The 26,857-nt window shown below is 46.9% G+C and overlaps 2 protein-coding genes and 1 long non-coding RNA gene across 12 annotated transcripts; all 3 read right to left on the reverse strand.

Annotated features, from left to right (window-relative positions):
- Positions 1 to 5,216: 5,216 nt before the first annotated feature.
- LOC106697657 (antileukoproteinase-like) lies at positions 5,217 to 15,732 on the reverse strand. Of its 9 annotated transcripts, XR_002829922.1 has the most exons (7): positions 9,823 to 9,837; positions 9,524 to 9,682; positions 8,071 to 8,993; positions 7,706 to 7,874; positions 7,202 to 7,363; positions 6,630 to 6,779; positions 5,217 to 5,450 (listed from the first exon to the last, which is right to left on the reverse strand). XR_002829922.1 is itself a non-coding variant. In XM_023756223.1 (5 exons), exons 1-4 carry the CDS (start codon positions 15,697 to 15,699, stop codon positions 6,687 to 6,689), a joined length of 525 nt encoding a protein of 174 aa, XP_023611991.1. In that variant the 5' UTR covers positions 15,700 to 15,714; the 3' UTR covers positions 5,218 to 5,450; positions 6,630 to 6,686. The 9 variants fall into 9 exon arrangements, 8 of the variants coding, with proteins under 8 accessions (XP_023611990.1, XP_014313600.1, XP_014313601.1 ...); XM_023756223.1 differs by lacking the exons at positions 8,071 to 8,993; positions 9,524 to 9,682; positions 9,823 to 9,837 and adding an exon at positions 15,576 to 15,714 and having other exon boundaries at positions 5,218 to 5,450; positions 7,706 to 7,851; XM_023756222.1 differs by lacking the exons at positions 6,630 to 6,779; positions 8,071 to 8,993; positions 9,524 to 9,682; positions 9,823 to 9,837 and adding an exon at positions 15,576 to 15,714 and having other exon boundaries at positions 7,706 to 7,851.
- A 594-nt stretch (positions 15,733 to 16,326) lies between these two features.
- Positions 16,327 to 17,323, reverse strand: LOC111826568. The gene is made up of 2 exons (XR_002829924.1): positions 17,032 to 17,323; positions 16,327 to 16,498 (listed from the first exon to the last, which is right to left on the reverse strand). It is a non-coding gene; the product is annotated as an uncharacterized LOC111826568 (long non-coding RNA).
- Positions 17,324 to 19,423: 2,100 nt separating this feature from the next.
- Positions 19,424 to 22,443, reverse strand: LOC106697658 (antileukoproteinase-like). 2 transcript variants are annotated; one of them, XM_014458119.2, is made up of 4 exons: positions 22,285 to 22,443; positions 21,404 to 21,565; positions 20,833 to 20,982; positions 19,424 to 19,657 (listed from the first exon to the last, which is right to left on the reverse strand). In XM_014458119.2, exons 1-3 carry the CDS (start codon positions 22,406 to 22,408, stop codon positions 20,834 to 20,836), a joined length of 435 nt encoding a protein of 144 aa, XP_014313605.1. In that variant the 5' UTR covers positions 22,409 to 22,443; the 3' UTR covers positions 19,424 to 19,657; position 20,833. The 2 variants fall into 2 exon arrangements, with proteins under 2 accessions (XP_014313605.1, XP_014313606.1); XM_014458120.2 differs by lacking the exon at positions 20,833 to 20,982.
- Positions 22,444 to 26,857: the final 4,414 nt, after the last annotated feature.

The following is a 26,857-nucleotide window of genomic DNA, read 5'->3' on the forward strand; positions in this document are numbered from 1 at the left end:
AAGGGGGCTGGCAAGTGGGAGGCACCAGGCCAAGGTGGGTGTGAGCGGGGGCCCTGATCACCCCTGATGGTCACCCCACAGATCGGCCCTGATCACCAGACAGGCCTAGGGACCCTACCCGTGCATGAATTTCGTGAACTGGGCCTCTAGTTACATATGATGATACATCTCAACCTTAGTACCTATTACAGCATAATGACAGTCAAGGGAAAAACAATGCACTTGAATCAGAAAGAACCCACACCTTCCCACCCAGATAGGGAGGGGGAGGAGGGCAGTGGCCTGCCTGTATTCTAGTCCTAATAAAGCCTTGCCTTGTTTTCTCTATAAACTGTTTCTTATTCTCTATAGATTGCAAGTCACAATTAGAAAGAACAAAAGGGATGCTTGTGAGATAATATCATTCTAGCTCTTTTGTGGGGAGGACGGCTTTGCAAATTATGGGCAGTTTAGGAAAATGTTTCTCTTTCTCTGTGTAGTCCAACGGTCGCCAACCGGTGGTTTGCGGACCACTGGTGGTCAGTGAGGTCCAGAAGGTTGGTGACTGCTGGACTGTACACTTTCTCAGAATTGTTTATCCTTCAGGGGTTGTGTGTTACAAATCTGCCTCGTGTTATCTGATCCAACCACTACTCACTGGACACTCAGAAAAATAGACAATTATTTGCAGTTCACAGGCCTGACCATGTTGTCAATGCCCAATCTGGATTATCTCAGGAAACTTGGAATGCCAAAGACCTCACTAGACCTTCCCGTCCACATTTCCTCCCTCCAGCAAGGGTTATTCTAGAACGAGGACCCCAGGCTCAGGGAAATAACCCTACCAGGGGTGTGCCCACGTGTCAGCTTGCAGGGAAAGGTAGCCAAGCCTGTTTTCCTGAAAGGAGATAAACTTCTTAATTACACACAGAACGCATGCTGAAAATGTGGTGGCAAGTTTTTCTTTCTTTCTACTTTTCTTCTCTAATTTTTTGACAATGATCACTTTTCAAAAATGAATCATTTACTAATGAATTAAAAATATTTAGAATCCAGAAATTACATTTGGTTATTTTTTAGACTATATTTAGAGCAGTTTTATGTTCGTAGCAAAAAGAGGAAAGTACAGAGATTTCCCACATACTACCCACTCCCACACAGGCATAGCCCCTTCCATTACCAACATTCCCCACAATTATAAGAATCTACATGGACATATCATTATCAACCAAAGTCCATAGCTGACATTAGGGTTCACTCTAGTGTTGTACATTCTATGGGTTTGGACAAATGTATGACATGTATCCTTCCTTATAGTATCATACAGAGTAGTTTCATGGCCCTGAAGGTCCTCTGGGCTCCACCTATTCATCCCTCCCTCCCCAATCCTAGAAACCACTGAACTTTTTACTTTTTGCATAGTTTTGCCTTTTCCAGAATGTTGTGTAGTTGGAATAATACAATATGTATGTATGTAGCCTTTTCAGGTTGTCTTCTTTCACGTAGTAATATGCACTTAAGATGCCTCCATGTCTTTTCATGGCTTGATAGCTCGTTTGGTTTTAGTGCTGAATATTCCACTATCTGGATTACCATTTATTATTCATTCACCTGCTGAAGAACATCTTGGTTGCCTCCAAGTTTTGGCAATTCTGAATACAGCTGCTGTAAACATCTGTGTGCAGTTTTTTGTGTGGACATAAGTTTTCAACTCCTTTGGGTTAATACCAAGGAGTGTGATAGCTGAATTGTATAGTAAGCGTATGGTTAGCTTTGTAAGGAACTGCCATATTGTCTTCAAAAGTGGCTGGACCATTTTGCATTCCCGGAAGCAATGTTGCTCCACATCCCTGTCAGCATTTGCCATCGTCAGTGTTCTGGATTTGGCCATTCCAGCAGGTGTGCAGTGTATCTCAGTGGCGTTTATATTTGCATTTCCCCGATGACAGATGACGTGGAGCATCTTTTCACATGGTTATTTACCATCTGTACATCTTCTTTGCTGAGGTGTCTGTTAAAGGCTTTGGCCCATTTTTTAATCTGGTTGTTTGTTTTCTTATCGGTGAGTTGTAAGAGTTTTTGGTAAATTTTGGATAACAGTCCATTATCAGATGTGATTTTTGCAAATATTTCCTCCCAGTCTGTAGCTTGTCTTATTCTCTTGACATTGCCTTTCACAGAGCAGTTTCTCATTTTAATATAGTTTTGGGTAATGATCACTTTTTATTTTAATGCTCACCTGAGGATATTTTCTTCCATTGTTTTTAAAGAAAAAGTGGTATGGGGCGGGGAAGAGAGAGAGAAACATCAATGTTGCCTCCCCTCAGGCACCCCTACTGGTGCCAGGGATCAAACCTGGAACCCAGGTAGATGCTCTTGACCAGGAATAGAACTTGAGACTCTTAGGTGCACAGGCCAACACTCTAACCATTGGGAAACACAGGCCAGGGCATGATCACTTTTTATCATTGTCCTTAAGTCAGGTTTCCTGGGAAACAGTCTCAGAGGCAGATATTTATGTGCAGGAGGTTTTCTGAGGAGCAACACCCATGAGAGGTAAAAGAAGCAGGACCGGAGAGAAGGAGAAGTGGAATTGTGATGCAGGTGCAACAAAGTCTCAGCCATTTCCATGGCAGCCCTGGAGCTGGGGGCCCTTCAGAGGTGTCCCTAATCAAACAAGGGAGCTAGGCCTTTGCACCTTAACATCAAGCAGTCCATGGACACAGGTTGCCCTGGGAACGGGTGTGAAGCAGCTCACTTTGGCCCAGGGAAGGTCCCAGGGAGGGACTAAGCTGTGAGTGTCAGCAGCTAACGCTCCCAGCAACTGGGCGTGAGTGCCTCAGCACTAAATGGGGATCTGGACAACATACCACACCATCCACTCTATAACCCCAAATACGAATAAACTTGAAAATAAAGAAAAGAAATGTGGGGTTTGGAGATAAAGAATATTCAGCTCCACCACTGACTGACTATGATGTTGGGCACTTCTCTTTGGGCCTCAGTTTCCCCATCTTCACAGAAGGTGTTACTAGACAGGCTATCTTTGACTTCCTAGTTGTAGCTAATAGCGACACCCATAAGTCACAATCACCAGGTAAGCAGGTGCCCTGGAAGCTGACCACACAAGTAGAGAAGATGGGGCTGAGGTGGGGCTGAAGGATTGAGGGGAAGCTATAGTCACAGGGAGTTCACAGAACTAGATGGGGTGACCCATCCTACTGGGACTGTCCCTCAAGGTGTTTCTATGAAACATTACATTGATTTGTGAAGTAGCAGAACAAAATGGGACCGGAATCATCCTTTTATTACACAAATGAGGAGCCAGGGAACATGTCCAATGTCACAGACTGAGTCAGTAGCAGACTTAGAAACAAACCTCTCAGTTCTTAAAACCTAACCAAGTGATTTCTCAATACCCCAATGTCTATACCTTGAGAGATTGAACCAAGGTTTATTTTGGTTGGAAGAAAGAGATATTCCCTCAAGCTAAATTCCATGATAGGAGACCTGTTTGAAAAGAGTCAGGATGAAAGAGCATTTCCCTCACCCTCCTCTTTAAAAAGGAGACACCAAAGCCCTGGCTGGTTTTTCTCAGTAGTTAGAGCATCACCAGAAGACTGAAGGATTTCGGGTTCAATTCCCAGTCAAGGGCAGGTACCTGGGTTGCAGGTTTCATCCCTGGCCCTGGTTGGGGCCCCGGTGGGAGGACACCAATCAATGTATCTCTCTCACATTGATGTTGTTCTCTCTCTTTTTTTAAAAAATATATTTTATTGATTTTTTACAGAGAGGAAGGGAGAGGGACAGAGAGTCAGAAACATCAACGAGAGAGAAACATCAATCAGCTGCCTCCTGCACACGTCCTACTGGGGATGTGCCTGCAACCAAGGCACATGCCCTTGACCGGAATTGAACCTGGGACCTTTCAGTCCGCAGGCCAACGCTCTATCCATTGAGCCAAACTGGTTAGGGCAATGTTGTTCTCTTTCTCTCCCTTCCACTCTCTCTCTCTAAAAAAAAAAAAAAAAAAAAAAGGAGAGACCAAGGGACCAGAAACAAGCAATATGAGCACAGAACTCTGCAGTCAGCCTTGGACAGATTTCAAATGTAGCCAGAGTATTGGGAGGGCAGATGCTCGCTTAGCATAGTAAGGGTAGAATTAGATAAGATCAGATTCCTTCATATAGACTTCGGGAGGCTTTCAGGGAATAATAATATTTCAGGTTCAAATATTTGATTTTCAATGAGCCATCTGTAAGCTCGAGCCAGAGTGGGTGACAGCAATCCTTATCCACCTTCTCCCACCAAAAAAGATGAATTTCTCTCTCCTCTCTTCTGGACCCCCACCACTCAACTACACAGAATCAACAGACACTGAAAATTGAGTTCTAACCCTTCCCCAACACCAGAAGCATATGTAAGAGAAAATTGCTGCTATTCAGTGGACCTGGAGAGCAACGATAATTTATTTATACATGGTATTCCTGGAGTGAGGTTTCTGACCCTTCTGCTTTCATTTGCCACCCCCAACCCCACCCAAAGATGGACTAGAGACAAACAGATCCATGTGGGATCCATGATGAAATGAGGCATCACATAGAACTCAACGGCAGGAAATAAAGCAAAGCTAGCCCATGGATTCCAAACAGTGGTTGGGACTGTATTATTCATGTAATAAACAAATCCCAAATCTCAGTGGTTTAACACAACAAGAATTTATTTCTTGCTCAAGTCATAGTCCCAGGCAAGTGGGGAGGAGAAGCTGTGATCCACAGGATCCACAGGCTCCCAGGCTCCTTCCATCTACACCTTCCTCTAGGTCCTCGAAGTCCTCTCCACGCACAGGCAGCTGGTGTCAGAGAAGTTTTATGGGCCAGGGTCAGAATTTGGATGCATCACTCCCACTCACATGTCATTGACCAGAACCCAGTCATATAGCTACCATCAACCAAAAAGGAACCTATTATGCAACAACCATTGGACTATTATGGAACCGGCATTGCTATTATCATCCCTCTATTAGAGATAACCAAACTGAGGCTCAGTGGGACAAAGTCATTTGCCCCAAATTACAGATACAAGATGTAAACCATATCTGCTCGACTCTAATCGCTTGCTTCTTCCTACTTCATAGGTTGTGGGAGAAACCCCCCACATGCAGGCATTTCATTCTTCATCTCACCCATCCTATTCTTGGTCAGACTCAATGAGTCAAGGAAGATGGAAACACAGAGAAAACTTTGTACATTTATTTATTCATTAATCAACAGACATTTCCTATTTGTGCCAAGCCCCATGTTGTATGCTGAGGATTTATAGCTAAAACAGGTCAAAACTTAGCCCCCAAGGAGATATTGGTCGCAAAGCCACATATTCATCAAGGTCCTCTCATTTTTTCCAGGCTTGAGGAAAAAGGAATCCCAGGAAGTAATTCCATACACACCAGGAAGTCCTAGTCTAGATTTATTCTGTGGAAAGAAAATAAAACAGAGTCTCAGCACAGGAACAATCCAAGTGACCCTTACATCCTTCCCACCAAGAGGATCCTCCTGCCACCAAGCCCTTAAGTCCCTTGGGATGAGTAGAGAGAGACCATGATACTGGAATAGGTGAAAAGGTGCTGGTCTTTGGCCTAGGAATCAAGAACAAATCCAGGCTTTTCCCTGACTCTTGCTTCGATCTTCCATCTGATAAATTAGGACATTAAGCCAGAGGACCCCGCAAAGGCCTCTACATCTGTGCATCATCCTAGGGTTTCCTGTGGTTTCAGTGACCCAGCCAACTGAGGCCATGGCCATAGCAATACTATGTCAATGCACATAGCAACTCTAGTCTTTTTTTTTTTTTTTTAGCAATAAAACATAGTCATTATTATTTATAATTTATGTGCCAGATAGTATACTCAGAATTGTATTTCGATTGACAAACATTACTAACTCAGTTAATCTTTGCACAGCTTTATAAATTAGATCTCACCACCATCATCACTTTATCGATGAGAGTCAGGGAGGTTAAGTCACTTGCCTCCCTCTTACAGCTGGTAAGTGGTAGAGTCAGGTTTGTCTGACCACCAAGCACGTGCTGTATGCCACAGAGCTGGACAACCTACCTATTAAGTTGTTTTTTTTTAAAAATTGTGGCAAAATACACGTAACAAAATTTACCATCTTAATCATTTTTTAACTTTTCAGTTGCAGTTTACTTTCAATATTGTTTTGTATTGGTTTCAGAGCACCTCCAGTCTTAAAAAGCACTTTCACATTTAGTATTCCAGTGGGCATAATTGCATCCATTTTACAGATGGGGAAACTGAGGCTATGAAAGATGCAATCAGTTGTTCATAGTCACCCAGTCAATCAGAGGCAGAGATGATACTGAAAGATAGAACTCTGGCCCCTTTTCATGGCTCCTTCCTCCTGGCTTACTCCAACAATCCTTCCCTTCCAGGACCCAGCACTACCAGTCACAGGTGACCCTGGGGGCTTCCTGATTAGAACAGGGGGTAAATGGTGCTGAGGCAGAAGATCTGCTTGTGGGAGGAGGTACAGGGAGATGCCAAGCATCCTCCTTTGCATGGAAGGGCACTGGGTGGTTGAGGCTGTATGAGGAGGCGGGGAGGTGTGGAACTCTCCAGTTCCTCTCCTTACCTCACACTGGCTTGACACATGAATGCCCACACATGCCCTTGCAGCACTTGAGACTCTTCAGGCAGTGGCTGTCATTCCGGCATTCGTCTCGGGGGTTGAGCATCTTACACTGGCCAGTGACCACTGGACACTTCCCAGGATTGACTTGAACTGGCGAGAAGAGTGTTACAACTCAGAGGCTTGATCCCCTAGGCACCATGCAAGCTCCCATCCCCATCTCTATCTCATGCATGGAAATCAGGTCCTCACCCACCTCAGCACCCAAACAGAAGCCAGTGCATGACCTGAAGGAGACTCCTTCCCACTGAGGGAGCCCCAACTAGCATTGTAAGTGTCGGACAGACACACGGACTCATTGACTGACTCACTAGCAATCAATGAGTTGACTGATTGACTGGTTGACTGGCCAGCTGGCTACTCACCACCTGAGAGTACAGAGATGGGAGTGAATAAGCCCTGACTCTGCCGCACCCTCCAACCCACTTCAGAGGAGCCCCCTCCATTTCTGCAAGATGCATGTCCCTCAAACTCAAACCTCACTGGTTCCCTTTCCCAGGACCCTACTTTCTCACCTGGCTTTGATGGGTCTTCAGGATCCAAGCATTTGATGCCACAAAGGCCAGGACAGCATTTCTGCTTCTTTGGACACTGCCAGTCACTGTGGCATTGAGGAGGTTCATGCACAAGACAGTTTGCTGGGTATATGAAGGGGCAGGCTCCAGGTTTGGCTTTTTCTGAAGGGTAAGAACAAAAGAGGGAGAAGGAGCTGATTCTGAGTCATGACCACAATCCTGAACAAGGAATCAACTTCCCAGGAGGGGAGAGAAAACCTAACCCAGGTGGCTGACCCCAGAGGAAAGCAGGGAGCACTTAGGATTCCAGTTTTAAGGCAGCTGTGGGGCAGCATCAAGCTCAGCCAAGCACTCAACCAAGAGGGAGTCAATAACCCAGGAAAGAAGCAACAGATGGAGGTGTGCTGGGAAATGCTGTAGCATTTGCCAATTTCCATGGTGTAAATACTCCCATCATGATTGATTTCAAACTAATAGTATGATGTCAACTACCTGAAAACTTACCAATTGGCCATTGCAAGCCAGTATAAGCCAGCTCCAGGGCACGGCTGCATAGAGCTCAGGTGTTCCCAGGGAGAGGGAGAGATTCACCCTGGCTGGGAGGGAGGAAGCGAGGGGCAGTGAAAGCAGGAGGAACAACTCCTCAGAGACTGGAAGAAAGAGAGCAGATCAACTGATAAGAGAGAAAGAGAAAGTGACCGTCAGAAAAGCGATGAGGAAAATCTGGAAAATTAAACAGGAGATCAAAATGATGTGATCGTGAAAAAGAGCAAACAGTAGAAAAGGAAGCTTGAAATTAGGGGCCGTGGACCAGACCATGGGAAAGATGACTTCCAGGTACCGGGACGGCCTGAGGGACCCTGACTCACCTTTGCCAGCATCTACGACAGCCCAGGATGACAGGATTCTGAGGGCCAGGAGCACCGTGAAGACCAGGAGGTTGTTAAGCTTCATAGTGAGGGCAGGAGGCTGTGGTGGCTGCTGTCAGCCACATCCCTTATACCTCTCGCTGTGGGTGTGGCTCCACCAGAATTGGCCCTGTGATCCCAGCTGCTATTTCATAAGCAGGGAATTCAGGCCAAGACAGTGACCTCACCACCCAGAGTGTCAGTGGTTCTTTCTACCCCAGGAAGACTATGAGGCCCAGAGAGGGAAATGTACAACTTGGAGGGGGACTGTCACAGGCTGGTCAGGAGGCCCTTCTGGGACAGTTTAGCGGGCCCTTAGGGATGAGTGGAGGAGCGGGAAGAGGGGAGAGCTTCTTAGAAACCTGGAACAATCATCAAGGTGTGGAAAGGCCAGCAGCCGCAGTATCAGACTAAGTGCAGCAAAAGCCTCGCTCCTCCATCTCAGACGTACAGATACACCTTCCATGGGACCCAAACTCAGAAACTATGACTCAAAATGCCCCACGGCCCAAGGTCAGGTTTTGGAAACTGGCCAACAGGGAATCTGAGTGTCAGAAGACCCTGAAAGAGAAGGACGTGGCAGAAATGCAGGAATCGCTCAAAACTATATGGGAAACAGCAGCCCCATCCTTTTTTACAAACCCCCAAGGATCTTCCCGGAAGGCGGAGCACAGAGCGACCTGGCAGTCATAGATTTTCATGGACAATTGTTTCAGGTAGATAACACTTTATTTCTTTGTGTTGCTTTCATAGTAATAAGCAATGAACTCTGATAAAGGAAGTCTGGGGGGTGAGGAGAACATGGAAGAATTGGAGACCAGTTATCCGAGTCGGAGCCTGTTCTACCAGTGTCTTCTCAGGGCCCGGTAAGAAGGGATTTCTACCTGGGGAGAGAAGACAGGATCAGAGACATGGGGCGGTGCAAACTGTGCAGGGGGCGTTGGCTGGGTCTGAATCCTGCCAAGTACCTTCCTCCCAGGAGCGCTAAGAGTCAGGGCCTGGGAATTAGGAACGCCAGGCAAGCCCTCCTAAGGAATGATATCATCTTGTCCTTTACTTCACAATTTAAATGTGAAGAGGAAGGTGATTCATTATAACAAACTGAAAGAACAAAACAAGAGCAATTGAAACTAGCCATCATAACCATTCAGTAACGGTTGAGGAGCTTGGAGATAAATGTCCCCGTCATTCACTGAACAGTGACGCCCACTACACGGAAGTGAACTGTGCATTTGGTGAGGAGCGAGGTCTCTCGATTGTCCTCAAGGCAAATTGTTCAGGGCAGATCCGGGTTTCAAAGCTCTGATCTGTGACTTGCAAAGGCGCTGGTGGCTCTCAGCTCCCTCTGGGACACCTGGTTCTCTGGGAATGTTTCTGGGGCAAAGGCAAGAATGGCAGCCAGGAGACTGCTTACCTCAATCCAGGCTCTTCCACGGCACCAAACACTGATATCTACAGTTGTAGAAACAACACTTATAGTCCTTCTTGCAGTTTCTATCCCGCCGGCACAGCGGTATCATCGTGGAAGGGCAGCGGTGTGGGAACTCCGGACAGTGTCCAGGTTTGGCCACATCTGAGGAACGAAGCCACAGGGTGAGTTGGAGGCACCTGTGAGTCCTTGCTGGGCATCGGTCCCAGCTTGTCCCATGAACTCGTCCTCCGAGGCCGTTCCCCACCCCGAGCGCACACAGGACCGCCTCACCCTACACCCACCCTTCGCCCTCCATCCAGGCTGCGCCAAGTGGAGGCAGAGGAGGAGGAAAATCCCGGTGAGAACGGAGAGGCTGCTCTGCCTCATCTTGCAGACGTGTGCAGTGAACCTTGGGACTGAACGTTTATATCGCCTATGGCTGGGGCCCGCCGGCAGGGGGAGCTGTAGTGCCCATGACCCAAGGTCACAAGTGCCTTAACTTGCCCTTTCTTCACATCAGCGGTTCCTTTCAAGGTCCCCCCCAGCCCCCCCTCCCCCCCCGCAGAGGCGCTGTGATAAGTTCTGGGGCATAGGTCTGAGAGCCCATAAGCGCTTCCTCTTTTTCAGGGAGTGTTAGGGCTGGCCCGGCCCTTCATAATTCTTGCTTTATGCAGTGGAGTATGAGGCCACGGGAGGGAATTATCTTTCCAGGACATTCCTCAGGTCTCACATACTTCACTCCTCACTATTTAAACCTTACCTCTCCCAACAGACTTAAGAAATGGGTACATTTGAAGAATTTACTTTGAATAAATGAACACTTGAAACACACACAGGCACCATGACAAGGCAAGATAAGGAGCTATTACTAGGATAATTTTCAGATTATGGAGAATTGGAGATCAGTTAACCAAGTCTGGGAATATATTGTGAACTGACTGCACAGACACACGTTTAAGTTGTGTGATGGATATTTTCTACCTTAACCCCTGTCTTAAGGTCTCCATGACTTTGTATAGGCTTCTTTTGTTTGGGGATTTTTTGGTTTTTATTATTTAAAATATATTTTTAATTGATTTCAGAGAGGGAGAAAGAGAGGAGAGACCTTCTGCACGCCCCACACTAGGGATCGAGCCTGCAACTCGGGCAGGTACCTGACCAGGAATCAAACCGTGACCTCCTAGTTCATAGGTGAACGCTCAACCACTGAGCGACACTGGCTGGGCTTGTTTTTAATTTTTAAAGAAATAGTTACTTTATTTTCAAAAATTTACCTTTATTGTTGAAAGTATTACAGATGCCCCCACCATTAACCTCCTCTCCCTGTGCCCCCCACAAGGCCATCACTACACTATTGTCTATGTCCATGGGTTATGCATATATGCATATAAATTATTTGGTTAATCTCCCCCCTCCCCTTTTGTTTTTAAGGGCCAAAGTCTAAGAGGTCATTTTGGAATGTGAACTGTAGGCCAAATAACCCTTTTAGCTCTCTCTGTGCTCCTGTAAAAGTGTGTGTTGCTTCTGCTTGCTTGTTGGCAAAGGACATACCTATCTTAAGTCATGGTAAGAACCATATTGATGGGTGCACACAGGACCATTGGTACCAGGTGTGGGAGGCAGAGAGATGCTGAGGAAAAAGTGGCTCCCTGGAGCAGCAACTCTACCCAATAACTACTAAATACTCTTTCTTTCTTCCTTCCTTTCTTTTTTCTTTCTTCCTTCCCTCCTTCCTTCCTTCCTTCTTTCCTTCCTTCCTTCCTTCCTTCCTTCCTTCCTTCCTTCCAAATATAGTTGACATACAATATTATATTAGTGTTAGGTGTACAACAAAGTCATTTGACTTTTATATATCTTATGAAGGAATCACCATGATAAGTTTAATGCCGGGGTCCAGTCCCAGTGGTCCAGGGGTTCCCAAAGGTGTGGACGGCGTCGGCAAAGAATGAAGGACACGGAGACAGCGTTCAGATTATCAGCATAGTCAGGTTCTTTTTTTATTGTCCTGTTACAGCTGTATTTATACTATTTAATTCAATAATCATGCCTCTATAGTTACATTGTGGTATGTTTTGGGTCCTCCTTTGACCTTTTACAGTTCCTTGTTTTCTTCTCTGACCTTTGCTAAAAATCTTATCTCTATCTAGCTCTGTTGATTTTAATCTTATCTATTGTCTATGTTTCTGCATTCTATTCTAAAGGTTAGTCTCTGTGTTTCATTATAAGGGCTAGTTTGTTATTTCTATTCCAAGGTCACTATTCTACTGCTCTACTGTTAAGCTATAAGGAAATAACTGAAGGTGATTTTCTTATTCTATGGCCTAAGTAAAGGTTATTGAAAGGGTGAGGGCTACGTCCTCCATCTTGCCCCGAATCCTCCATTTTTGGGCAGCAGCCATGTGCTTAGCAAGGAGCTTCTTCCTGGAAGCCCAAGCCTCTGCTAGCCACACCTAGGATTTCTTTAAACAAACCAATGATAATCAAGGGAAGTGGGGGCCATAGATACGACCACATCCTGTGTAACAAGACACCGACTTGCGCCTGGCCAATTGGCAGGGCCCACAGTCTTCTCTCCTCCCCTTACTCCAACCCCCCTATAAAACCCCTCTACCCACAAAGCTTGCTCTCTCTCTGCCACTTGCCACTGTGTCGGTAAGGAGGGTAGAGGAGCCAAGCCTGGGCTTGAATAAAGACTCTTTGCTTTTGCAATGGTCACAGCTGGCTCCCTGGTGTGGTCTTTTGGGGATCCTGAAATCTGGGCATAACATTTATGTTCTTTTAGCCTTGCTGGTGGTCTTCCTTGGTACTGCCCTGTGTCAGTGGGTTTTAGTATATGGTATTTCTGTAACACTAGGGGCTTTTACTGATTTATTCCCTTCCCTAGTCCCGCTAATCCCTAACTCCAGGGAAACATTCCCACGTGGGGAAACAACCTTTCTCCAGGAGGTGGCCCTGATTAGAACACATAGTGCTAAGAAGGGGAGCAAACATATTAAGAACAGTATGCCATATATGTTGGGGTCCAACCCCAACAGGTCCAGGGGTCCCCAAAGGTGTGGACGGAGTCGGCGAAGAAGGAATGACACGGAGACAGCATTCAGTTGATCAGCAGCCTAGCCAGGATCTCTAGCCAGGAACTCCAGCCAAGTTCTGGTCTGGATCTCTAGCCAAATTCTGGCCAAATTCTGGTGTTTATTGTCTTGTTACATCTGTATTTACACCAGTTGATTTTAATCCTGTGATTAGGGCGTTTCTTATCTCCATTCCAGGGAATAAAGATTATGTAGCTTAAGGGTGATTGTTCATAGTTAAAGTGATTAACTACCCACCTGGCATTTAGTTAAGATGTTTCATTCCCTCCCTAACTTCAAGGGAAAATCCCCACCTGGGGAAACAACCTTTCTCGGAGAGGTGACCTTGGTTAAAACGCATAGCACTAAGGGGAGCAAACATATTAAGAACAGTATGCCATATACGCCAGGTCCCTTGAAACATATGCTGTGCAGATGTTTCTTTCCTGCAGCGACTGTGTCAAGCAGCAAGGATGGAACAGCTTCTGGCACTGGAATAGGTGAAAAGGTGCTGGTCTTTGGCCTAGGAATCAAAACAAATCCAGGCTTTTCCCTGACTCTTGCTTTGGTCTTCCCTCTGGTAAAAAAAGGACACTAGGCCAGAGGACTCCACAAAGGCCTCTACATCTGTGCATCATCCTAGGGTTTCCTGTGGTTTCAGATGACCCAGCCAACTGAGGCCATCGCCATAGCAATACTATATCAATGCACATAGCAACTCTAGTCTTTTTTTTTTTTAGCATTAAAATATAGTCATTATTATTTACAATTTATGTGCCAGATAGTATGCTCAGAATTGTATTTCTATTGACAAACATTACTATCTCAGTTAATCTTTTCACAGCTTTATAAATTAGATATCACCACCATCATCACTTTATCGATGAGAGTCAGGGAGGTTAAGTCACTTGCCTCCCTCTTACAGCTGGTAAGTGGTAGAGTCAGGTTTGTCTGACCACCAAGCACTTGCTGTATGCCACAGAGCTGGACAACCTACCTATTAAGTTTTTCTTTTAATTGTGGTAAAATACACGTAACAAAATTTACCATCTTAATCATTTTTTAACTTTACAATAGCAGTTTACTTTCCATATTGTTTTGTATTGGTTTCAGAGCACCTCCAGTCTTAAAAAGCACTTTCACATTTAGTATTCCAGTGGGCATAATTGCATCCATTTACAGATGGGGAAACTGAGGCTATGAAAGATGCAATCAGTTGTTCATAGACACCCAGTCAGTCAGAGGCAGAGATGATATTGAAAGATAGAACTCTGGCCCCTTTTCATGGCTCCTTCCTCCTGGCTTACTCCAACAATCCTTCCCTTCCAGGACCCAGCACTACCAGTCACAGGTGACCCTGGGGGCTTCCTGATTAGAACAGGGGGTAAATGGTGCTGAGGCAGAAGATCTGTTTGTGGGAGGAGGTACAGGGAGATGGCAAGCATCCTCCTTTGCATGGAAGGGCACTGGGTGGTTGAGGCTGTATGAGGAGGCGGGGAGGTGTGGAACTCTCCAGTTCCTCTCCTTACCTCACACTGGCTTGACACATGAATGCCCACACATGCCCTTGCAGCACTTGAGACTCTTCAGGCAGTGGCTGTCATTCCGGCATTCGTCTCGGGGGTTGAGCATCTTACACTGGCCAGTGACCACTGGACACTTCCCAGGATTGACTTGAACTGGCGAGAAGAGTGTTACAACTCAGAGGCTTGATCCCCTAGGCACCATGCAAGCTCCCATCCCCATCTCTATCTCATGCATGGAAATCAGGTCCTCACCCACCTCAGCACCCAAACAGAAGCCAGTGCATGACCTGAAGGAGACTCCTTCCCACTGAGGGAGCCCCAACTAGCATTGTAAGTGTCGGACAGACACACGGACTCATTGACTGACTCACTAGCAATCAATGAGTTGACTGATTGACTGGTTGACTGGCCAGCTGGCTACTCACCACCTGAGAGTACAGAGATGGGAGTGAATAAGCCCTGACTCTGCCGCACCCTCCAACCCACTTCAGAGGAGCCCCCTCCATTTCTCCAAGATGCATGTCCCTCAAACTCAAACCTCATTGGTCCCCTTTCCCAGGACCCTACTTTCTCACCTGGCTTTGATGGGTCTTCAGGATCCAAGCATTTGATGCCACAGGAGCCAGGACAGCATTTCTGCTTCTTTGGACACTGCCAGTCACTGTGGCATTGAGGAGGTTCAGACACAAGACAGTTTACTGGGTATATGAAGGGGCAGGTTCCATTTTTGCCTGCTTTTTCTGAAGGGTAAGAACGAAAGAGGGAGAAGGAGCTGATTCTGAGTCATGACCACAAACCTGAATGAGGAATCAACTTCCCAGGAGGGGAGAGAAAACCTAACCCAGGTGGCTGACCCCAGATGAAAGCAGGGAGCACTTAGGATTCCAGTTTTAAGGCAGCTGTGGGGCAGCATCAAGCTCAGCCAAGCACTCAACCAAGAGGGAGTCAATAACCCAGAAAGAAGCAACAGATGGAGGTGTGCTGGTAAATGTTGTAGCATTTGCCAATTTCCATGGTGTAAATACCCCCATCATGATTGATTTCAAACTAATAGTATGATGTCAACTATCTCATAAAAGTCCTGAAAACTTACCAATTGGCCATTGCAAGCCAGTATAAGCCAGCTCCAGGGCACGGCTGCATAGAGCTCATTAGGTGTTCCCAGGGAGAGGGAGAGATACACCCTGGCTGGGAGGGAGGAAGCGAGGGGCAGTGAGCAGGAGGGACCACTCCTCAGAGACTGGAAGAAAGAGAGCAGATCAACTGATAAAGAGAGAAAGAGGAAGTGGCCATCAAAAAAGCGATGAGGAAAATCTGGAAAATTAAACAGGAGATCAAAATGATGTGACCGTGGAAAAGAGCAAACAGTAGAAAAGGAAGCTTGAAATGAAGGGCCGTGGACCAGACCATGGGAAAGATGACTTCCAGGTACCGGGATGGCCTGAGAGACCGACTCACCTTTGCCAGCATCTACGACAGCCCAGGACGACAGGATTCTGAGGGCCAGGAGCACCGTGAACACCAGGAGGTTGTTAAGCTTCATAGTGAGGGCAGGAGGCTGTGGAGGAGCTGTCAGCCGCATCCCTTATACCTCTTGCTGTGGGTGTGGCTCCACCAGAATTGGCCCTGTCATCCCAGCTGCTATTTCATAAGCAGGGAATTTAGGCCAAGACAGTGACCTCACCACCCAGAGTGTCAGTGGTTCTTTCTACCCCAGGCAAGAGTATGAGGCCCAGAGAGGGAAATGTACAACTTGGAGGGGGACTGTCACAGACTGGTCAGGTGGCCCTTCTGGAACAGTTTAGGGGGCCCTTAGGGATGAGTGGAGGAGCGGGAAGAGGGGAGAGCTTCTTAGAAACCTGGAACAATCATCAAGGTGTGGAAAGGCCAGCAGCCGCAGTATCAGACTAAGTGCAGCAAAAGCGTCGCTCCTCCATCTCAGACGTACAGATACACCTTCCATGGGACCCAAACTCAGAAACTATGACTCAAAATGCCCCACGGCCCAAGGTCAGGTTTTGGAAACTGGCCAACAGGGAATCTGAGTGTCAGAAGACCCTGAAAGAGAAGGACATGGCAGAAATGCAGGAATCGCTCAAAACTATATGGGAAACAGCAGCCCCATCCTTTTTTACAAACCCCCAAGGATCTTCCTGGAAGGCGGAGCACAGAGCAATCCCGCAGTCATAGATTTTCATGGACAATTGTATCAGGTAGATAGCACTTTATTTCTTTGTGTTGCTTTCATAGTAATAAGCATTGAACTCTGATAAAGGAAGTCTGGGGGGTGAGGAGAACAGGGAAGAATTGGAGACCAGTTATCCGAGTCGGAGCCTGTTCTACCAGTGTCTTCTCAGGCCCCGGTAAGAAGGGATTTCTACCTGGGGAGAGAAGACAGGATCAGAGACATGGGGCGGTGCAACCTGTGCAGGGGGCGTTGGCTGGGTCTGAATCCTGCCAAGTACCTTCCTCCCAGGAGCGCTAAGAGTCAGGGCCCGGGGATTAGGAACGCCAGGCAAGCCCTCCTAAGGAATGATATCATCTTGTCCTTTACTTCACAATTTAAATGTGAAGAGGAAGGTGATTCATTATAACAAACTGAAAGAACAAAACAAGAGCAATTGAAACTAGCCATCATAACCATTCAGTAACGGTTGAGGAGCTGAGAGATAAATGTCCCCGTCATTCACTGAACAGTGACGCCCACTACACGAAAGTGAACTGTGCATTTGGTGAGGAGCGAGGTCTCTCGATTGTCCTCAAGGCAAATTGTTCAGGGCAGATCCCGGTTTCAAAGCTCTGATCTGTGACTTGCAAGATCAGAGCTGGCGGCTCTCAGCTCCCTCTGGGACACCTGGTTCTCTGGGAATGTTTCTGGGGCAAAGGCAAGAATGGCAGCCAGGAGACTTCTTACCTCAATCCAGACTCTCCCACCGCACTAAACACTGATATCTACAGTTGTAGAAACAACACTTCTTGTCCTTCTTGCAGATTCTATCGCGCCGGCACAGCGGTATCATCGTGAAAGGGCAGCGGAGTGGGAACTCTGGACAGTGTCCAGGTTTGACCACATCTGAGGAACGAAGCCACAGGGTGAGTTGGGGGCACCTGTGAGTCCTTGCTGGGCATCGGTCCCAGCTCATCCCGTGGACTCGTCCTCTGAGGACGTTCCCCACCCCGAGCGCACACAGGACCGCCTCACCCTACACCCACCCATCGCCCTCCATTCAGGCTGCACCAAGTGGAGGCAGAGGAGGAGGAAAATCCCGGTGAGAACGGAGAGGCTGCTCTGCCTCATCTTGCAGACATGTGCAGTGAACCTTGGGACTGAACGTTTATATCGCCTATGGCAGGGGCCCGCCGGCAGGGGGAGCTGTAGTGCCCATGACCCAAGGTCACAAGTGCCTTAACTTGCCCTTTCTTCACATCAGCGGTTCCTTTCAAGGCCCCCCAGGACGAGGCGCTGTAATAAGTTCTGGGGCATAGGTCTGAGAGCCCATAAGCGCTTCCTCTTTTTCAGGGAGTGTTAGGGCTGGCCTGGCCCTTCATAATTCTTGCTTTATGCAATGGAGTATGAGGCAACGGGAGGGAATTATCTTTCCAGGACATTCCTCAGGTCTCACATACTTCACTCCTCACTAAACCATACCTCTCCCAACAGACTTAAGAAATGGGTACATTTGAAGAATTTACTTTGAATAAATGAACACTTGAAACACACACAGGCACCATGACAAGGCAAGATAAGGAGCTAATTAGGGGCCATGGACCAGACCATGGGAAAGATGACTTCCAGGTACGGGGAAGTCTCTCTCTCTTTTTTAAAAAAATATATTTTATTGATTTTTTACAGAGAGGAAGGGAGAGGGATAGAGAGTTAGAAACATCAATCAGCTGCCTCCTGCACACCTCCTACTGGGGATGTGCATGCAACCAAGGTACATGCCCTTGACCGGAATTGAACCTGGGACCTTTCAGTCCGCAGGCCAACGCTCTATCCACTGAGCCAAACTGGTTAGGGCGATGTTGTTCTCTTTCTCTCCCTTCCTCTCTCTCTCTCTCTCTCTCTTAAAAAAAAAAAAAAAAAGGAGAGACCAAGGGACCAGAAACAAGCACTATGAGCACAGAACTCTGCAGTCAGCCTAGGACAGATTTCAAATGTAGCCAGAGTATTGGGAGGGCAGATGCTCACTTAGCATTGTAAGGGTAGAATTAGATAAGATCAGATTCCTTCATATAGACTTTGTGAGGCTTTCAGGGAATAATAATATTTCAGGTTCAAATATTTGATTTTCCATGAGCTATCTGTAAGCTCGAGCCAGAGTGGTTGACGGCAATCCTTATCCTCCTTCTCCCACCAAAAAAGATGAATTTCTCTCTCCTCTCTTCTGGACCCCCACCACTCCACCACACAGAATCAAAAGACTCTGAAAATTGAGTTCTAACCCTTCCCCACCCAACACCAGAAGCATATGTAAGAGAAAATTGCTGCTATTCAGTGGACCTGGAGAGCAACGATAATTTATTTATACATGGTATTCCTGAGTGAGGTTTCTGACCCTTCTGCTTTCATTTCCCACCCCCAACCCCACCCAAAGATGGACTAGAGACAAACAGATCCATGTGGGATCCATAATGAAATGAGGCATCACATAGAACTTAACGGCAGGAAATAAAGCAAAGCTAGCCCATGGATTCCAAACAGTGGTCGGGACTGTATTATTCATGTAATAAACAAATTCCAAATCTCAGTGCTTTAACACAATAAGAATTTATTTCTTGCTCATGTCATAGTCCCAGGCAAGCGGGGAGGAGAAGCTGTGATCCACAGGATCCACAGGCTCCCAGGCTCCTTCCATCTACACCTTCCTCTAGGTCTTCAAAGTCCTCTCCACGCACAGGCAGCTGGTGACAGAGAAGTTTTGTGGGCCAGGGCCAGAATTTGGATGCGTCACTCCCACTCACATGTCATTGAACAGAACCCAGTCATATAGCTACCATCAACCGAAAAGGAACCTATTATGCAACAACCATTGGACTATTATGGAACCGGCATTGCTATTATCATCCCTCTATTAGAGATAACCAAACTGAGGCTCAGTGGGACAAAGTCATTTGCCCCAAATTACAGAGCCGGTAATCTACAGATACAAGATGTAAACCATATCTGCTCGACCCCAATCGCTTGCTTCTTTCTACTTCATAGGTTGTGGGAGAAACCCCCCACATGCAGGCATTTCATTCTTCATCTCACCCATCATATTCTAGGTCAGACTCAATGAGTCAAGGAAGATGGAAACACAGAGAAAACTTTGTACATTTATTTATTCATTAATCAACAGACATTTCCTATTTGTGCCAAGCCTCATGTTGGATGCTGAGGATTTATAGATAAAACAGGTCAAAACTTAGCCCCCAAGGAGATATTGGTCGCAAAGCCACATATTCATCAAGGTTCTCTCATTTTTTCCAGGCTTGAGGAAAAAGGAATCCCAGGAAGTAATTCCATACACACCAGGAAGTCCTAATCTAGATTTATTCTGTGGAAAGAAAATAAAACAGAGTCTCAGCACAGGAACAATCCAAGTGACCCTTACATCCTTCCCACCAAGAGGATCCTCCTGCCACCAAGCCCTTAAGTCCCTTGGGATGAGTAGAGAGAGACCATGATACTGGAAAAGGTGAAAAGGTGCTGGTCTTTGGCCTAGGAATCAAGAACAAATCCAGACTTTTCATTGACTCTTGCTTAGATCTTCCGTCTGATAAATTAGGACACTAGGCCAGAGGGCCCCGCAAAGGCCTCTACATCTGTGCATCATCCTAGGGTTTCCTGTGGTTTCAGATGACCCAGCCAACTGAGGCCATCGCCATAGCAATACTATGTCAATGCACATAGCAACTCTAGTCTTTTTTTTTTTTTAGCGATAAAACATAGTCATTATTATTTACAATTTATGTGCCAGATAGTATGCTCAGAATTGTATTTCTATTGACAAACATTACTATCTCAGTTAATCTTTGCACAGCTTTATAAATTAGATCTCACCACCATCATCACTTTATCGATGAGAGTCAGGGAGGTTAAGTCACTTGCCTCCCTCTTACAGCTGGTAAGTGGTAGAGTCAGGTTTGTCTGACCACCAAGCACTTGCTGTATGCCACAGAGCTGGACAACCTACCAAATAAGTTGTTCTTTTTTTAACTGTGGCAAAATACACATAACAAAATTTACCATCTTAATCATTTTTTAACTTTTCAATTGCAGTTTACTTTCAATATTATTTTGTATTGGTTTCAGAGCACCTGCAGTCTTAAAAAGCACTTTCACATTTAGTACTTCAGTGGGCATAATTGCATCCATTTTACAGATGGGGAAACTGAGGCTATAAAAGATGCAATCAGTTGTTCATAGTCACCCAGTCAGTCAGAGGCAGAGATGATATTGAAAGATAGAACTCTGGCCCCTTTTCATGGCTCCTTCCTCCTGGCTTACTCCAACAATCCTTCCCTTCCAGGACCCAGCACTACCAGTCACAGGTGACCCTGGGGGCTTCCTGATTAGAACAGGGGGTAAATGGTGCTGAGGCAGAAGATCTGCTTGTGGGAGGAGGTACAGGGAGATGCCAAGCATCCTCCTTTGCATGGAAGGGCACCGGGTGGTTGAGGCTGTATGAGGATGCGGGGAGGTGTGGAACTCTCCAGTTCCTCTCCTTACCTCACACTGGATTGACACATGAATGCCCACACATCCCCTTGCAGCACTTGAGACTCTTCTCGCAGTGGCTGTCATTCCGGCATTCGTCTCGAGGGTTGGGCATCTTACACTGGCCAGTGACCACTGGACACTTCCCACGTTTGACTAGAACTGGCGAGAAGAGTGTTACAACTCAGAGGCTTGATCCCCTAGGCACCATGCAAGCTCCCATCCCCATCTCTATCTCATGCATGGAAATCAGGCCCTACCCACCTCAGCACCCAAACAGAGGCCAGTGCATGACCTGAAGGAGACTCCTTCCCACTGAGGGAGCCCCAACTAGCATTGTAAGTGTCGGACAGACACATGGACTCATTGACTGACTCACTAGCAATCAATGAGTTGACTGATTGACTGGTTGACTGGCCAGCTGGCTACTCACCACCTGAGAATACAGAGATGGGAGTGAATAAGCCCTGACTCTGCCGCACCCTCCAACCCACTTCTGAGGAGCCCCCTCCATTTCTCCAAGATGCATGTCCCTCAAACTCAAACCTCACTGCTTCCCTTTCCCAGGACCCTACTTTCTCACCTGGTTTTGATGGGTCTTCAGGATCCAAGCATTTGATGCCACAAAGGCCAGGACAGCATTTCTGCTTCTTTGGACACTGCCAGTCACTGTGGCATTGAGGAGGTTCATACACAAGACAGTTTACTGGGTATATGAAGGGGCAGGCTCCAGGTTTGGCTTTTTCTGAAGTGTAAGAACAAGAGAGGGAGAAGGAGCTGATTCTGAGTCATGACCACAATCCTGAACAAGGAATCAACTTCCCAGGAGGGGAGAGAAAACCTAACCCAGGTGGCTGACCCCAGAGGAATGCAGGGAACAGTTAGGATTCCAGTTTTAAGGCAGCTGTGGGGAAGCATCAAGCTCAGCCAAGCACTCAACCAAGAGGGAGTCAATAACCCAGGAAAGAAGCAACAGATGCAGGTGTGCTGGGAAATGTTGTAGCATTTGCCAATTTCCATGGTGTAAATACTCCCATCATGATTGATTTCAAACTAATAGTATGATGTCAACTATCTCATAAAAGTCCTGAAAACTTACCAATTGGCCATTGCAAGCCAGTGTAAGCCAGCTCCAGGGCACGGCAGCATAGAGCTCATTAGGTGTTCCCAGGGAGAGGCAGAGATACACCCTGGCTGGGAGGGAGGAAGCGAGGGGCAGTGAAAGCAGGAGGGACCACTCCTCAGAGACTGGAAGAAAGAGAGCAGATCAACTGATAAGAGAGAAAGAGAAAGTGACCGTCAAAAAAGTGATGAGGAAAATCTGGAAAATTAAACAGGAGATCAAATTATGTGACCATGAAAAAGAGCAAACAGTAGAATAGGAAGCTTGAAATGAAGGGCCGTGGACCAGACCGTGGGAAAGAGGACTTCCAGGTACTGGGATGGCCTGAGAGACCGACTCACCTTTGCCAGCATCTGCGACAGCCCAGGACGACAGGATTCTGAGGGCCAGGAGCACCGTGAACACCAGGAGGTTGTTAAGCTTCATAGTGAGGGCAGGAGGCTGTGGAGGAGCTGTCAGCCGCATCCCTTATACCTCTCGCTGTGGGTGTGGCTCCACCAGAATTGGCCCTGCCATCCCAGCTGCTATTTCATAAGCAGGGAATTTAGGCCAAGACAGTGACCTCACCACCCAGAGTGTCAGTGGTTCTTTCTACCCCAGGCAAGAGTATGAGGGCCAGAGAGGGAAATGTACAACTTGGAGGGGGACTGTCACAGGCTGGTCAGGAGGCCCTTCTGGAACAGTTTAGGGGGCCCTTAGGGATGAGTGGAGGAGCGGGAAGAGGGGAGAGCTTCTTAGAAACCTGGAACAATCATCAAGGTGTGGAAAGGCCAGCAGCCGCAGTATCAGACTAAGTGCAGCAAAAGCGTCGCTCCTCCATCTCAGACGTACAGATACACCTTCCATGGGACCCAAACTCAGAAACTATGACTCAAAATGCCCCACGGCCCAAGGTCAGGTTTTGGAACCTGACCAACAGGGAATCTGAGTGTCAGAAGACCCTGAAAGAGAAGGACATGGCAGAAATGCAGGAATCGCTCAAAACTATATGGGAAACAGCAGCCCCATCCTTTTTTACAAACCCTCAAGGATTTTCCTGGAGGGCGGAGCACAGAGCGACCCGGCAGTCATAGATTTTCATGGACAATTGTTTCAGGTAGATAACACTTTATTTCTTTGTGTTGCTTTCATAGTAATAAGCATTGAACTCTGATGAAGGAAGTCTGGGGGGTGAGGAGAACAGGGAAGAATTGGAGACCAGTTATCCGAGTCGGAGCCTGTTCTACCAGTGTCTTCTCATGCCCCTGTAAGAAGGGATTTCTACCTGGGGAGAGAAGACAGGATCAGAGACATGGGGCGGTGCAAACTGTGCAGGGGGCGTTGGCTGGGTCTGAATCCTGCCAAGTACCTTCCTCCCAGGAGCGCTAAGAGTCAGGGCCTGGGAATTAGGAATGCCAGGCAAGCCCTCCTAAGGAATGATATCATCTTGTCCTTTACTTCACAATTTAAATGTGAAGAGGAACGTGATTCATTATAACAAACTGAAAGAACAAAACAAGAGCAATTGAAACTAGCCATCATAACCATTCAGTAACGGTTGAGGAGCTGAGAGATAAATGTCCCCGTCATTCACTGAACAGTGACGCCCACTACACGAAAGTGAACTGTGTATTTGGTGAGGAGCGAGGTCTCTCGATTGTCCTCAAGGCAAATTGTTCAGGGCAGATCCCGGTTTCAAAGCTCTGATCTGTGACTTGCAAGATCAGAGCTGGCGGCTCTCAGCTCCCTCTGGGATACCTGGTTCTGGGGCAAAGGCAAGAATGGCAGCCAGGAGACTTCTTACCTCAATCCAGGCTCTTCCACGGCACCAAACACTGATATCTACACTTGTAGAAACAACACTTCTTGTCCTTCTTGCAGATTCTATCGCGCCGGCACAGCGGTATCATCGTGGAAGGGCAGCGGAGTGGGAACTCTGGACAGTGTCCAGGTCTGACCATATCTGAGGAACAAAGCCACAGGGTGAGTTGGGGGCACCTGTGAGTCCTTGCTGGGCATCGGTCCCAGCTCGTCCCATGGACTCGTCCTCTGAGGACGTTCCCCACCCCGAGCACACACAGGACCGCCTCACCCTACACCCACCCATCGCCCTCCATTCAGGCTGCCCCAAGTGGAGGCAAAGGAGGAGGAAAATCCCGGTGAGAACGGAGAGGCTGCTCTGCCTCATCTTGCAGACGTGTGCAGTGAACCTTGGGACTGAACGTTTATATCGCCTATGGCAGGGGCCCGCCGGCAGGGGGAGCTGTAGTGCCCATGACCCAAGGTCACAAGTGCCTTAACTTGACCTTTCTTCACATCAGTGGTTCCTTTCACGGCCCCCCAGGCAGAGGCGCTGTAATAAGTTCTGGGGCATAGGTCTGAGAGCCCATAATCGCTTCCTCTTTTTCAGGGAGTGTTAGGGCTGGCCCGGCCCTTCATAATTCTTGCCTTATGCAGTGGAGTATGAGGCAACGGGAGGGAATTCTTTCCAAGACATTCCTCAGGTCTCACATACTTCACTCCTCACTAAACCATACCTCTCCCAACAGACTTAAGAAATGGGTACAGGATGGCGGCATAGGTTAACGCCGGAGTTAGCTGCCTCGAACAACCACTTCAAAAATACAACTAAAAGACGGAACGGACATCATCCAGAACCACAGGAAGGCTGGCTGAATGGAAGTTCTACAACTAGGAGGAACCGAGAATCAGAGGAGGCGCAGTGCTGAAGTAAAATACTAAGGTGTGGAGTGCGCGCGGCGCGGGCTGGTGGCTGAGGGCGTGGTTGTCTGTTTCAATCCGGAGGGAGCCTCAGACTCAGAGCTCCAGATCTGGGCGAGTCTCTAGGGACCCAGACTCAAATGGGAGAAGCAGGACTGTCTGGCTAGGTCCCTCCGAGGTTTGCAGCTGTTGCTGGGACAGAGAGGCAGAACCCCTGGGCACGGACTGAGAGCAGCCATAACTGCTCCCTCCTCCGCCCTGTTGATCCCGTGGGACCCGCCCCGACCAAGCCCTGCACAGAGGCATTTGCTGGATAGCCTCAGGCAAAGGCTAGATTAGCACCTCCCTAGAGGACACAAGTTCTTCCACTTCAGACACAGCTGATTATCACAGCCAGTCAGCCTGGAGGTCAAATCCCTCTAGTATTAACTATAACAATCAAGGCTTAACTACAACAAGACTGCGCACAAAGACCACTAGGGGGTGTACCAAGAAAGCGTAAAAAATGCGGAGACAAAGAAACAGGACAAAACTATCAAGGGAGGATATTGAGTTCAGAACCACACTTTTGAGGTCTCTCAAGAGGCTTCTAGAGTCTGTCGATAAACTTGATGAGATGTACAGGAAATCTAATGAGACCCTCGATGGTGTGATAAAGGACCATCTAGAAAGTAAGCATACACTGACTGAAATAAAGAATATTATACAGACTCCCAACAGCAGACCAGAGGAGCGCAAGAATCAAGTCAAAGATTTGAAATGCGAAGAAGCGAGAAACACCCAACCGGAAAAGCAAAATGAAAAAAGAATCCGAAAGTGTGAAGATAGTGTAAGGAGCCTCTGGGACAGCTTCAAATGTACCAACATCAGAATTATAGGGGTACCAGAAGATGAGAGAGAGCAAGATATTGAAAACCTATTTGAAGAAATAATGACAGAAAACTTCCCCCACCTGGTGAAAGAAATAGACTTCCAAGTCCAGGAAGCGCAGAGAACCCCAAACAAAAGGAATCCAAAGAGGACCACACCAAGACACATCATAATTAAAATGCCAAGAGCAAAAGACAAAGAGAGAATCTTTTTTTTTTTATTAAATTTTTATTGTTCAGATTACATTTGTTCCTCTCCCCCCCCCCCCATAACTCCCCTCCTTCCAGTTCCTGCCCCACCCTCCGCCCTCACTCCCCACCCACTGTCCTCATCCATAGGTGCACGATTTTTGTCCAGTCTCTTCCCGCATCTCCCATTCCCCTTTCCCCCCCAAGAATAGTCAGTCCATTCCCTTTCTATGTCCCTGATTCATTATAATCACCAGTTCATTCTGTACATCAGATTATTTATTCACTTGATTCTTAGATTCACTTGTTGATAGATGCATGTTTGTTGTTCACAATTTGTATCTTTACCTTTTTCTTCTTCCTCTTCTTAAAGGATACCTTTCAGCATTTCGTATAATACTGGTTTAGTGGTGATGAACTCCTTTAGCTTTTCCTTGTCTGTGAAGCTCTTTATCTGACCTTCAATTCTGAATGATAGCTTTGCTGGATAAAGTAATCTTGGTTGTAGGTTCTTGGTATTCAGCACTTTGAATATTTCTTGCCATTCCCTTCTGGCCTGCAAAGTTTCTGTTGAGAAATCAGCTGACAGTCGTATGGGTATTCCCTTGTAGGTAATTGAGTCTCTTTCTCTTGCTGCTTTTAAGATTCTCTCTTTGTCTTTTGCTCTTGGCATTTTAATTATGATGTGTCTTGGTATGGTCCTCTTTGGATTCCTTTTGTTTGGGGTTCTCTGCGCTTCTTGGACCTGTAAGTCCATTTCTTTCACCAGGTGGGGGAAGTTTTCTGCCATTATTTCTTGAAATAGGTTTTCAAAATCTTGCTGTCTCTCATCTTCTGGTACCCCTATAATTCTGATATTATTCCGCTTGAAGCTGTCCCAGAGGCTCCTTACACTATCTTCACTATCTTCTTATTTTCGGATTCTTTTTTCATTTTGCTTTTCTGGTTGGGTGATTTTTGCTTCTTCGTATTTCAAATCTTTGACTTGATTCTTGCGCTCCTCTGTTCTGCTATTGGGTGTCTGTATAATATTCTTTATTTCAGTCAGTGTATGCTTACTTTCTAGTTGGTTCTTTATCACAACATCAAGGGTCTCATTAGATTTCGTGAGGCTCTCATCAAGTTTATTGACAGCTTCTAGCCCATTATTGAAAGA

Source organism: Myotis lucifugus, unplaced genomic scaffold, assembly GCF_000147115.1.
Source record: "Myotis lucifugus unplaced genomic scaffold, Myoluc2.0 scaffold_90, whole genome shotgun sequence".
NCBI classification, from domain to species: Eukaryota; Metazoa; Chordata; class Mammalia; order Chiroptera; family Vespertilionidae; genus Myotis; species Myotis lucifugus.